Source organism: Pecten maximus, chromosome 11 (genome assembly GCF_902652985.1).
Source record: "Pecten maximus chromosome 11, xPecMax1.1, whole genome shotgun sequence".
Classification (NCBI taxonomy): Eukaryota; Metazoa; Mollusca; class Bivalvia; order Pectinida; family Pectinidae; genus Pecten; species Pecten maximus.
The window spans coordinates 42,441,354-42,455,016 of record NC_047025.1 but is presented as its reverse complement, the minus strand read 5'-3'; the positions used below and the strand labels follow the sequence as shown (position 1 = coordinate 42,455,016).

The following is a 13,663-nucleotide window of genomic DNA, read 5'->3' as shown; positions in this document are numbered from 1 at the left end:
CAAATATATTAAAAGCAATTACCAACAAAAAATTGATAAAGTCAGATGATCGTTTAGGCTCTTGAGCATCTTGTTCAACATTGCAAAACACATTCAGGAGAAAAATGATTCCAGTTTTTTCTTCAAAATGAAATTTATTTTTGTTGAATAACAATGTGGCATCAAAGTTACGGTATAATTGAATTTGTGAATTTAACAAGAGGCCCAGAGGGCCTGTATCGCTCACCTGGTTATTTCATGCACTACATTTTACACGTTTAAATCAAACAAGGACCTAGTCGTCAAGATCCTCCGCCCATGCAAATATTGTATTTCATGAAATTAAAGTGGGCTACATGTATGAAAACATGAAACACATGACAAAGCATTGAGAATCATTACATGTCATGTATATTCATGTTCAGTCAGTATGTTCCTATGCAATTCATCAACATAAATAGTAATAATTTAATTATATATAAGTCTCATCCAAATCTGATAACTCCTTCAAAACATATGTGTGAATTGAGCTAATGATCAAACTTGAGCGAAGCCTTCCAGTAATAATTCTAGCATAGAAGTCTCGTTGAAATCCTCTCATTCTTTCAAATTAAGATATCGTACAGTAAGCAATCAGATAAGCCAATCAGGTCATAGCAGCCTCATTAAAGCTAAAAATGTCAGCCCCTTTTTCCATCTCACTCAAGGGACAATGACCTGTACGATTTCACAACTCGGAATTCTCTTGTCCTGATGTGTGTCAAGTTTCGTATAATTACACAAGAGAAAAGTTTACAAATGCCACATGATTACTTCAGACATGTCCATACTTGCACTAAATCAGTGGAAGTATGAATATTCAATAGCATGTACTTATTTTAGTCTACGTATTAGTTATATCAATATCATACTATATGATTAAATTATTAAATCATGAATGAACAAATCTACAATATATACTTACGCTCAACCATTTTTCAGGAATTTACTCCAGTTATACATTATAACTTCTTCCTTTGCTTTTTCCTGTTCATCATCCGAGTAGTTTGGTTTGTAAAAAGACAAAACATCTTCTGCCTTAGGAATGCTGTCCTCGCACAGGAAGGATTCTGCCTCCTTTGGATGATTTTGCAGAATTGCTAAAATTCCATGGAGTTTTAAGCATGCAAAATATTGTATATGTATTTTTTGTTACATTGTATCATGCAGGATGAGCATACACATTGTAGGGGTTTCAGACAAATTCTACACTCTTCAAAATATGATACGTATCGATCTTTTATCTATTTTTAAGACACAAAAAAATAACATTAACCAAAATTTGTTTTTAATTTACCGGTTAAGAGTAACCAGAGGTAATGCTGTACTCCCTGTGTGCGAGTCTCTACCAAAGACTTGAAAGTTATTGGGGCAAGTTTCTGAAAAGCTTATAAAAGAAGTCCAAAAGAGTACATCTCACACCTTTCCCATTTAGGTTATACAGTAATTGAGTGATGTTATTGCAAAATAATGTGGGCACATTTTTTTTTATTTTTTTCTCATTTTGCCATAATGTAACAGGGTGCTCATGCCTGCCACGGGTTATAGAGAATCCAAAAAGCCATAGTTTTGTTTACACTTTATTCTCCAGGTAAAAACCCTGTAAAAACATACAAATACACAATTTTAAAACTACAATTCACAATACCTAATGCGCTTTACATTACGATACATTTACAGCCTCTTTTTACAATTTATACATATCTTCAGAGGATACACAATTCTGGACAATTAAACTACATAAAAGTCCATAACGGCTATATTATACATGTTACATATTACATTACAATTACCCTACACTAGAAATAACATACATACCCTATCCCTTGGACAGGGGTTCCTCTCCCGATAATATTACGGGACTCGTAGACAAAGTATAAATTACGAGCACACAAGCGTTCTGTTAAGGAAAAGAAAGCCAAAGATAAATAACCCGCTTCAAGTTAACGCTATCCATTTTACTAAATATAATAAATAAAACCATTTAAAATTACCAGAACTTACTTTATTTTAAAGATAGAATACGGCCTCTCGTTGTAAAAAGCACAACGGAGGACCCCACTAGATATATATTTATATTCAACAATAGAAAATAGAAATACAGTTATACAACTTCTCTATTATAATTAGAAATTTATACTTTAAACTTACTTTATCCTTTAACAATAATCTGGCAGATAGTCAACAGTCAAGCCGTGCATGTATATACGTCCTCACCCGTGTGTCGCTGATGTGATAGTCCACGGGTGGCGCGGTCCTACAGGTCGGGTACACTCAGTCACGTGACAACATATACATGACATACACGGGCAACACAAGGTACATGTACAAGACGCGGGAAACTGAACATTACGTAAATGTAAGCACAAGACGCGGGAATACAAAACTTTTACAAACCAGACCTGATGCACATTAAGTATACCTAATATCTAAAATGACAATTAAAATTCACACATACAATACTCACACCATCTTTTAATATATATGCCACTTTGGCAATTCATATATATATATATATATATATACAATAATACATTTATTACAGTAAAACAAAATAACCAACTGCTACATACTTCCCCCCACAGGTCAAATGACGTCCTCGTCATTTGTCCAGCACCAATGCCAGCACAGCATCAGCCACTTGGGGTGACAGTCCTTTGAACCGATCCGAAGATGCCAGTGACATCAAATACGACACTCTTCTTTGCCAGTCTGGCTCCTGGACGGACATCAAAAAATCTCCAGAGGCATAACGCTCAGGTAGTCTTCTCTGACGTGTTGACCTCCTGAGTTCAACCTCTGGTTCCCGGGGTTGCCTTTCCTCAACGTCTTGAGGCCGACCGTCGTCCTCTGCAACCTCGTCTCTAACTGCATCATGACCGTCGTCATGTTGTTCCTGAATTTCCTCCCTTATCCCAACATCATCCACCTGATTCTCGGTACGGGTTGCTGTACCATCAATTGGTGTTGATATTTCAAGTGTGACTGAATCGTCATCATCCTCCTCCAGTTCCTGCACTTCTGGAACCTCAACTTGTACTGGCGGCATTAAAGATTTCCTGGCCCTAGGAGCACTAGCTCTAGGTCTGGGCACTGGCTTTGGCGGGTGAACTTGGGTATCCCTGTGTATATAACCAATCGGAAGTAGATGGTTCCTATGCAGTGTTCGTTGTCTGCCAACGCCATCCTCCCTCCTCACCCCAAACACTGGTATGTCCAAGTTCGGTCGACTTACTACAACATAGGCACAGTCCTCCCAACGATCAGCAATTTTATGACGGCCATCGAATGCGAGCACCTTCACCAATACTCTGTCACCGATATCAAGTGTGGCTCCTCGCACCCGATTGTCATAGTTAACCTTCTGTCTTCCCTGAGCATTTTTTACGGACCTAGCCGCTATGTCATATGACTCCTTTAACCGGTTCCGTAATCCCTCGGCATAACTGGTAATGTTCCCTTTTGTGGTATTATCAATATTATCCACTCCAAACGCTACATCCACTGGGAGACGCGGATGTCTACCAAACATCAGGAAGTATGGCGAGTATCCTGATGTTTCGTGCCTCGTGCAATTGTAAGCGTGAGTAAGTGGTCCAACATGACTCTTCCAATCTTTCTTCTGCTCAGATTCCAATGTTCTGATCATGTCTAGCAAGGTGCGGTTGAATCTCTCACATTGGCCGTTGCCGCTAGGATGATAGGATGAAGTCCTAGACTTCTCAATGCCAAGAATGCTACAAACATCCTGCATCACGCGACCCTCAAAGTTAGCACCTTGGTCCGAATGGAATCTCTTTGGCATCCCGTAATGGCATATAAAATGTTGTACCAATGCCTCTGCTGTAGTTCGCGCCGACATGTTCCGTGTTGGAATCGCCTGGGAGTATCTAGTGAAGTGGTCAGTTACTACTAGTATGTACTGATAGTTCCCTTTGGATGGTTCTAATGTAAGAAAATCCATAGCCACCAGTTCCATGGGTTGCGTCGTGACGATATTCACTAACGGAGCTCGAAGAGTGTTCACTGGAGTCTTGGCCCTCGTACAGCGACCGCATACTTTCACCCACTCCTCTACATCCTTGGTTACTCCAGGCCAATAGAATCAATCCCGTAGTAACGACAGAGTCCTATCGCGTCCTGGATGACCTAGATCATTATGAATGGCATGTAACACATCACGGCGTAACTTCAGGGGTAGTACAAGCTGTTTCTCCATTGCTAACCACTTCTCGAAACATAACTCCTCTGTTCAATCGAAGACTGTCGAAACCTTTGCAGAGCGTAACAAAGTCTGGAGAAGCATTCAGAATTCTTCTTGGACGTTCGCCGCGTCTCACATAAGGCATCATCTTCCCAATTATGTTGTCCTTCTCTTGTAACCTTCTCATCTCAGCTGGTGTATAGTTACTACCCTCGACATCTGTTAAATCATCCATCAAATCTGTAGACATGCACATGGTCTCCAAATATGGCGTCGTGTTGACCATAGATTGACAAGCTGCATTAACACACTCTATCGGTATATGTCTGATCTCCTCCTCGCCTCCCGTCTCAAGATCTTGACCTGGATAACGTGAGAGAGCATCAGCATCCATGTTGGTCTTTCCTGGCTTGTACTTAATGTCGAAATCATAAGCAGATAGGGCTGCCAACCATCGATGTCCTGTCGAATCAAGTTTCGCCTTGGAGAGGACATAGGTAAGAGGATTATTATCCGTATAAACTGTGAATCTGTGCTGGTACAGATAGTCCCTGTACTTCTCCGTAACCGCCCACTTCAGCGCCAAAAACTCCAGTTTATGGGCTGGATAATGCTGTTCTGCCTTTGTCAATCCGCGACTGGCATATGCTATAACCCTTGCCTGTCCCGCTTGCTTCTGGTATAACACGGCTCCTAATCCCTGCCGACTTGCATCCGTATGCAGCTCGAACGGTAAACTATAATCTGGATATCCAAGTACAGGGGGTGTAGACAACGCTGATTTTAGCTTGGCAAACGATTCTTCTTCATCTGATCCCCATCTCCAAGCAGATGTTGCTTTCCTAGTAGCCTTGCCCTTGGTGTCCTTAGTATGGGTTGGAGGCAGAAGATTGGTGAGGGGTCTTGCAATCGCTGCGAATCACTGTACAAATTTCCGGTAGTATCCGGCAAATCCCAGAAATTTCCGTACTTCCTCCGGCGTAGTAGGTTTAGGCCAATCGACGATCTTCTGGATTTTATCTGGATCTGCCTCCACACCATTCTCCGAAACTATATGTCAAACATACTTAACTCGGGTTTTGAAGAAGTTACATTTCTTTGGCGAGAGTTTCAAGTTGCATTCCCTCAATCTGGCAAATACTTGATCCAGTCGTCGCAAGTGCTCCTCATAGTTGTCTGCGAATATTATCAAATCATCCAGATAGATGAGACAGATGCGCAGATGCATGTCACCGAGACAGTCTTCCATGAGGCGCTGATATGTAGCTGGACTGTTACTCAAACCAAACGGCAATCGGTTGAATTCCCAGAATCCCAAGGGTCCAACAGTGAATGCTGTCCTTTCCTTATGAGCTTCTTTAACCTCCACCTGGTGATACCCAGATTTCATGTCAAGCACCGAAAAGTACTTTGATCCTCCCAAGCAATCCAAAATTTCTTCAATGCGAGGCAAAGCGTAGGAATCCTTAATCGTGCGTTGATTAAGCTGTCTATAGTCGACACACATCCTTAAAGTTCCGTCTTTTTTCCTTACTAATACAACGTTAGATGACCAGGGTGAATGTGATGGTCGTATAATCCCTGCTGAAGCCAACTGTTGTAAATGATCTCTAACCTCGTCCAACATTCCTGGTGGTATGCGCCGATGTCTTTGTTTGAATGGCACATCGTTGTCCAAAACAATGTTGTGTTCAACCCTTGTTGAATGTCCAATATCATTGTCATGATGTGAGAATATGTCTTCATAGCTCCTTATCAGATCCACTCCTTCTGCCAGCTTAGATGGAGATAAAGGTGCCGCTGAAGAGAAGTCAAATATATCCATACTACTCCCTTTTCCAGGCTGTTCTGGCGGCATTTCCTGAACAGCTACCTGGTGTAACTCGCATATGATCGCCTTGGGGTGTACAACCAAAGTCCTACTGGTAACATTGGAAAGTTGCACTTGTACTTCAGTTCCATTAATGTAATCATACTCCACCATGCCGGGAGTCAAATCCAATAAACTTGAAACAGTTGCAAGCTTGGATGGCTGTAACATGGCACACACCCTGGGGTAGTTCACTCCCTTTTCCACACATCCTCTAATGGTCACAAAACTGTTAGGCTTCATAATTATATCTCTATCCTCGATGCACTTTACCAAACCTAATCGACTATCCTGCCGGGCCATGTCCCGTGCTCGCATGGACATACATCTGAATGTCAAGAACCAAGACGTACTTAGATTGGAATCCTGCAGGAATCTAGTTCCGTACTGTTGTCGACATTGCTCCATAGCTACGGATAGCACGTTGGTTCCAAGTAAAATTGGCACTGATGTGTTGTAATTGCTGTCTGGCACTACAAGCAGCAAACAATCTATCGAGTCACATCCGGTTACTGTTGGTATACTCAACTGTATCTCCACGTATCCTGAGTAAGGTAACATATTTCCATCTGCACATTCTACACTGAGTAAAGTATTCAAAGGCATAATTGGAATATGAGCTAAATGCTTCTGGTAGAAAGCCTCAGAAACCGTTGACACGGTGGAGCCTGTGTCTAATAGTGCTGTGATCTGCTTGCCAAAAACCTGTATCTCTGCCTCATTCGGAGATCCAACCAGTTCTCCAGGAACCTTTTTACCACTACGCTTCATGTAATGGGTCTGTGGTAGATCACAGTCTGTAACTGACCCTACATCGCAGACTGATTGGCGTTTAAACCTTCCCATCGATGATCTATGTTAGCACGACAACCTAGTTGTATATGTCCATACTGTCCACATCTGTAGCATTGGGGCTCATTTCCTCGATACTGTGGTGGTGGAGGATTGCCTCGTTGCTTGGCCAGGGGATGCTGTGGTTGAACTGGATTTGGCTGCTGTGGCTGAAATCTCGCCTGCTGCTGGCCTTGAGTATAATTGGACTGATACCCAGACTGAGATCCTTTTTTCTGGTTACTATGGGAACCTTTACCCTTGTCTGCTTTAGCTCCACTCTGCTTTACTGTAGACTTTTGTTGGGTTTTCTTCATTTCCGCCATATCTGTTGTCAATTGCTGGATAAGTCCCTTCATCTCTTTCAGCTCATCTGTAGCTGCAGCCATATGCGCAACAGGTTTGACCTTATCAGCTGCCTTACCTTGAGTTGTCTCCTCTTCCCGCTCCATCAAATCACGTTCGACTTGGCGTACTGCAATTCTCAGATCATCAAACGGTCTGACAGTATCATACTTGTGACCAGTAACATCTTTGATTTCTCGTCTCAACCCAGTCCAGAACATTGTACGTAGCATTCCCTCTGCATTCCGATCTGGGACATCTCCTTGTTGTACTGCCTTATTCATTATATCCTCAAGTCTGCAACTCCATGTAGACACATCCTCTCCCTCCTTCTGACGAGCACTGAAGAATTTAGCTAACAAGGTTTCGCCCTTCTCAACTGCTCCAAATATGCTGTCCATCTTGGCAACAATCGCCCCTACACTTGCCTTAGGTCCCACATTCATCGCTACCTTACTGGCTCTTCCCTTCAATGACCTCCTCAATGCTGTGGCCACCACTTCCTCTCCATGTGTTAACAGCAAGGACCCCACCTCATATCGCCACACATCATAAGCTGTGTCCTTTTCCTCCCCTGAGAAAACTGAAATCCTCACCGCAGGATTAACTGTCACAGTATGGGCAGGTGCCGGCTGTTCATCAGGATCTTCTTTAATAGCCTTCGTCTTAATCCATTCCTTTACAGTTGCCTCACTAACCTCATCACCTGGATTAAATCCCATCTCTGCGAAGACAGCACCAAGTACTCCTAACTGATCCTGAGTGAATTCCATTATGAATGTTTAAATTCCAAGTAATAAACAAGTAAACAACACACTTACCTGGTGAATATTACAAAGTCAAAAACTTGGATGCCACAGTCAACTATTATATCAATATAGGATAAAGGAAATCAAATTAAATCTGAAATCAACGGGAAAAATCACATGAAATAAATATAACACAACACCAACATACAACAATAATGAATATATACAACAGCGCAAATAAATCAACTTCTGAATAAATGATCAGAAGATAATTTAAATGAACTGACTACTTCCTCACCATACACCGAACAAATAAACATGGAACATTCAACATAAAACATATAACATCAAACATATATCCGTCATCCTATATAGCAGTTCCAATCAGCAATGTCAAAGTGTCAATGTCAAATTCGAAACAAAATTTTAAGTTTCAAATGCAAACTTTGTTCAAGAAAAAAAAATCAAAGAAAAATTTACAAAATAGATCTATACCCAATCATAACACCACTATAACATAAATCTATAATGTTACCTTCTACTAAGAATAATAATCAAATTAAAAAAAAAAATGAAAATATCAACTGGCAAAAAAATCAAAAAAAAAAATAAAAAAAAATCAAAAATTTTACCAAAAATAGTGAGAAAAAAAACCCTAATATAAATCAAAAAGATCTCAAAGCAGGAAAATTCGAAAAAAAACATGTAAACAGAACTGTGCTCGCTACAACATGATCTAACTGACTATGAGAAACCACTCTCCAAATCTCAATAATCAACTTGTCAAAATCTAACTTGTCATCTATACAGTAAGCCTATCAGTATCATAAATATGTAAAATAAACATGGACAGTTTATCACAATCAATAATAAAGCAATAATGATATTACTTATCTCTCCGCAATACCACACTGAACACAAAATTATTTCAAAAAGTTCGTACGCGTGTTCAAATACAAATCTGAAATAAATTTATAAAGTCATTCACTTGAAAACAGCACAAATCTGAAATAAAAAATCACGAGTGTCTCTCCATAAATAGCTCTGCATACACTGTTAATATTGTCTGTGACCACTGTCAATAGTTTACCTGCATTGTCAATTGTTCCCAATCCACTGCTACGGTTCATGAAATAAACACAGATGAGTATTCAGCAAGGAACACCATCATAGAAAAATGTTTATAAACATCACACAGAAAAAACCACGTTCTTCACCGGAAGCGGTTAACGTAGGTCAAGGTCAGGATGGGTGACCGGATGACGTCATCACCGGATATCACTCCCACAGTTTGTAGACTTGCTTTTGTCCGGTTCATACTTCCGACAATATCGTAACTGCTGACTCCGCTTTCAGGTTTTAGTTGGGCGCCAAAATGTAACAGGGTGCTCATGCATGCCACGGGTTATAGAGAATCCAAAAAGCCATAGTTTGGTTTACACTTTATTCTCCAGGTAAAAACCCTGTAAAAACATACAAATACACAATTTTAAAACTACAATTCACAATACCTAATGCGCTTTACATTACGATACATTTACAGCCTCTTTTTACAATTTATACATATCTTCAGAGGATACACAGTTCTGGACAATTAAACTACATAAAAGTCCATAACGGCTATATTATACATGTTACATATTACATTACAATTACCCTACACTAGAAATAACATACATACCCTATCCCTTGGACAGGGGTTCCTCTCCCGATAATATTACGGGACTCGTAGACAAAGTATAAATTACGAGCACACAAGCGTTCTGTTAAGGAAAAGAAAGCCAAAAATAAATAACCCGCTTCAAGTTAACGCTATCCATTTTACTAAATATAATAAATAAAACCATTTAAAATTACCAGAACTTACTTTATTTTAAAGATAGAATACGGCCTCTCGTTGTAAAAAGCACAACGGAGGACCCCACTAGATATATATTTATATTCAACAATAGAAAATAGAAATACAGTTATACAACTTCTCTATTATAATTAGAAATTTATACTTTAAACTTACTTTATCCTTTAACAATAATCTGGCAGATAGTCAACAGTCAAGCCGTGCATGTATATACGTCCTCACCCGTGTGTCGCTGATGTGATAGTCCACGGGTGGCGCGGTCCTACAGGTCGGGTACACTCAGTCACGTGACAACATATACATGACATACACGGGCAACACAAGGTACATGTACAAGACGCGGGAAACTGAACATTACGTAAATGTAAGCACAAGACGCGGGAATACAAAACTTTTACAAACCAGACCTGATGCACATTAAGTATACCTAATATCTAAAATGACAATTAAAATTCACACATACAATACTCACACCATCTTTTAATATATATGCCACTTTGGCAATTCATATATATATATATATACAATAATACATTTATTACAGTAAAACAAAATAACCAACTGCTACAATAATGTGGACTTAATAACATTTTTTAATTTAAACTCACTTTAAAGGTTTTGGGGTATTAAAAGTTTTTGTTAAGCTTACGAGTCCAAAACTATACATAACACACCCTTCCAATTTACATATGTAGTTTGTATTCATTAGAGTCCTAGCAGTGATGTTCTGATCAAATGATGCATTTTATTATATTGGGGACATAGCATTTTTGGCATCAAAACTCGAACAGGTGAAAAATAGAGTATCATTTATTGCACTTGTTTTAGCTCCCAGGGGGTAGATTGACAAGCATTTACAGTTATATTTGGTGCAAGTAATTGGCATTCAAGGCACAAACTATTTTATGGCGGGGCTTAATAAACTTCAACAAAAGATGAATATTATATAGTAAATGATACATAGGAGTAAATTCTACTACGATAAATACCTTCAATGAATTGATTTATGGATGCCATGACCCGATACAACAGAAAGTGTGCCTTGCTGGATGTGATTGCCTTATCCTTCCCCTCAAAAGACAGTTTTGAAGTGTATCCAGTGGCCTCCAAAACAGAAATTTGGTCCATGAACACATCTCCTATGGTCTCAGATGAGGCTTCTTCAGTCTGAAAGATATCAATGAAAAGAATATGTTCAATGAAAAAAATATGTACAACCTTAATATACAATATTACCAAACTAATTTATCTTTACAATAAAAGACAGTACATGTATAACAAAAATAGTTAGGAAAAAAGAGGATCGCAACTGAACAATTAAATAAGCCGGTGATAATTCACTGCCTATGGAGGATACATATGTATTTTCATTGAAATGTTTTTGTCAGTGAAAGAGTTATGCTCAGGAAAAGGAATATCTCTACCAAACGATCTTTAATTCACTAAATCCAATAATCTCCTCATAATTAGATTGGACTACGGTATTAGTCACCTTCTCAATAGCTGTGAAAGCATCTGCACGCCAGATATCCTTGTTTGCAACTTCCCGGAAATTTGGTTCTTCCCCTGTTAAGATGTATGTTGTTACATGTCTATTGAAGCATCTAGGGCCTGTGTGACCATGTAGAATTGCTGTAGCCACAGCTTTCCCAAGCAAGCGATACTGTTTCTCATCTAACAGTTTGGGTTTAACACTGAAGTTATTACCCTCAAAGACTTCAGTAGCCTTAAAAAGCATAGAGAAAAATTCTTTTGACAGTCCACCAGCATCAATCCCTTCTTCTCCTATGAATTCGACTCTCAGAGATCTACCCCAGTCAGAGTCATCGGGTTCCTCTAGCTGCTCCAAAGTAGTAGTAAGAAATGATCTTCTTATAATCCTGATGAACCACAGCTCATCACCAACCATTTTCTCCAGTTTTGCATTCAGCTCTTCCGTTATTGTCCTGTTAAAAAATATTTAAGCACATAAACACTTACACTGGTACACGTACTTCATGTGCACAAAAAAGTTTCCAATGCAAATTTGTCTACAATTCTGATGATGATATTGTCAACAACATAGAATATGATGAAAGGTTTTCATCTTATTGAAAATGTTATTCCAACATGTAACATTCACAACATTAAGTCATTTGATTAATTGCTTACGAATATGAATTTGGGTCTCGATAGCTACACCCAAACAGGAATTATTACTTTATAACATGTGATATTGAATTGCCTAGAATAATAGCTGTCCTGATTATTTTAGAAAGTGACATATATATATGTGTGTCTATCACTTACATCACCAGAAATGGTAGTAGTGTATGCGCAGGTCTCCATGCGAGTCCTTAAATTAGTCAGAGGAATCATTTGTCCACAGGTGAGACATTTTTCTTTCACACTGACAGTCTCCAGTCGATCCTACAATGTGTAATTCACAACATGGAAGTTTTTGAATTTTGTTTCAATGTGATTTTACTAAGGACAAAATATTGTACCACACTGGAAATTTTGACTAATGGAAACATTTACTTCAACACAAGAACACTATGATTAGAATTGCTTGTGATGCTAGTACAAGTTAACAATGAAGCACCAAACCTCAGAGTACCAAAATTACATTCAACAGGTAATAAATATACCTGATACATGAAATATTACAGTCAAACCTGACTGTAAAGGCTGCTAATAAACAGATTCAACTAAATCTGTCATGTGAATGGCTGACTAATACCCCTCGCGATCCCCAAGAGTCAATGGACAATTGGAACTGTTGGGTATTCAGAGGGTAACTAAGCTGTATACTCTGTGCATACCGCAATTACTGTGTTCCTTTCTTATAAAAGGGGCATAAATCTCTGAAAAGAGGTGAATAGTAACTTTAGGGGACACATTTCCACATTGTATGATGTAATGGCTATTATAACAAAAAATCAAATGATCTGTACACATGCTGGAAAATGGGGAATGAAGTTAAAAAAAAATGGAAACTAAAATCAATACACTTTCTAGTTATATGTGGTTGCTATAAAGATGTTTCCCTCAGCGCAGGTGTGACTGTAGTATAATTTTAACAAAATACCGGTTTTTCAGATCCAAGGTCGATTTCTTTCTGTATAGGGCGTATGAAGCACATTGCCTGCCCTAAAGCACTTTCGTTTGCCAAATAATTTGATGTTAACCCTTTTGGTGGCATCCTTAAGGGTTCTATGGAACACCTGCTGCTGATAGATGTTCGCATCAATTCGAAACCTCCACATTCCCTCAACTTTGGATAAGATTCCTCTAATGTGCTCCTGAGGGTTACCGGGTGGTCATCTTTTCTTTTCTCTCCAATTCCTGCCACGAAAAGCACTTGTTTTTCCTGTCTGGACGGAACGGAGTCCTAGACAAAAACAAATGAAACAAAATCATAATGAAAGTCAATTTCAACACTAACAGGGAATGCATTGGACACTAAACCTGAATGTGTATTGAAAAGAGTTGACACACCCACTTCTATATTTTTAATGAGGATAGATGCAGGCGGAGAGAGGTTTGTGAACACTGCGGACGAGAGGGCCATAATGACGCTGATAGTTGCGATATCACCGGCAAACGATGTGTTAATTGCAAGGGCAACCATGCAGCCTCATCTCGAGACTGTCTTTCCTGGAAGAAGGAGAGGGAAGTTCTGCGGGTAAAGTATACCCGCAACATTTCCTTCCCTGACGCAAGGAGAGCGGTCGAGAGTAATGACCCTGCTGCGTTGTCCTATGCATGAATAACAAAATCCAAAACACAACAGCATCAAATTACAG

General features: G+C 39.3%; 1 protein-coding gene and 1 long non-coding RNA gene across 2 annotated transcripts; both read right to left on the bottom strand.

The window, feature by feature from the left end:
• Positions 1 to 1,589: 1,589 nt before the first annotated feature.
• On the bottom strand, positions 1,590 to 4,118 carry LOC117338053. Its single transcript, XM_033899218.1, has 3 exons — positions 2,170 to 4,118; positions 1,837 to 1,918; positions 1,590 to 1,618 (listed from the first exon to the last, which is right to left on the bottom strand). Exon 1 carries the CDS (start codon positions 3,995 to 3,997, stop codon positions 2,621 to 2,623), a length of 1,377 nt encoding a protein of 458 aa, XP_033755109.1. The 5' UTR covers positions 3,998 to 4,118; the 3' UTR covers positions 1,590 to 1,618; positions 1,837 to 1,918; positions 2,170 to 2,620.
• Positions 4,119 to 9,447: 5,329 nt separating this feature from the next.
• LOC117338054 lies at positions 9,448 to 10,437 on the bottom strand. Its single transcript, XR_004534954.1, has 2 exons — positions 9,699 to 10,437; positions 9,448 to 9,480 (listed from the first exon to the last, which is right to left on the bottom strand). It is a non-coding gene; the product is annotated as an uncharacterized LOC117338054 (long non-coding RNA).
• Positions 10,438 to 13,663: the final 3,226 nt, after the last annotated feature.

Excerpts from the sequence above, each read along its gene's own strand:
- LOC117338053 (XM_033899218.1), bottom strand. The coding sequence starts at position 3,997 with ATGGAACTGGTGGCTATGGATTTTCTTACATTAGAACCATCCAAAGGG.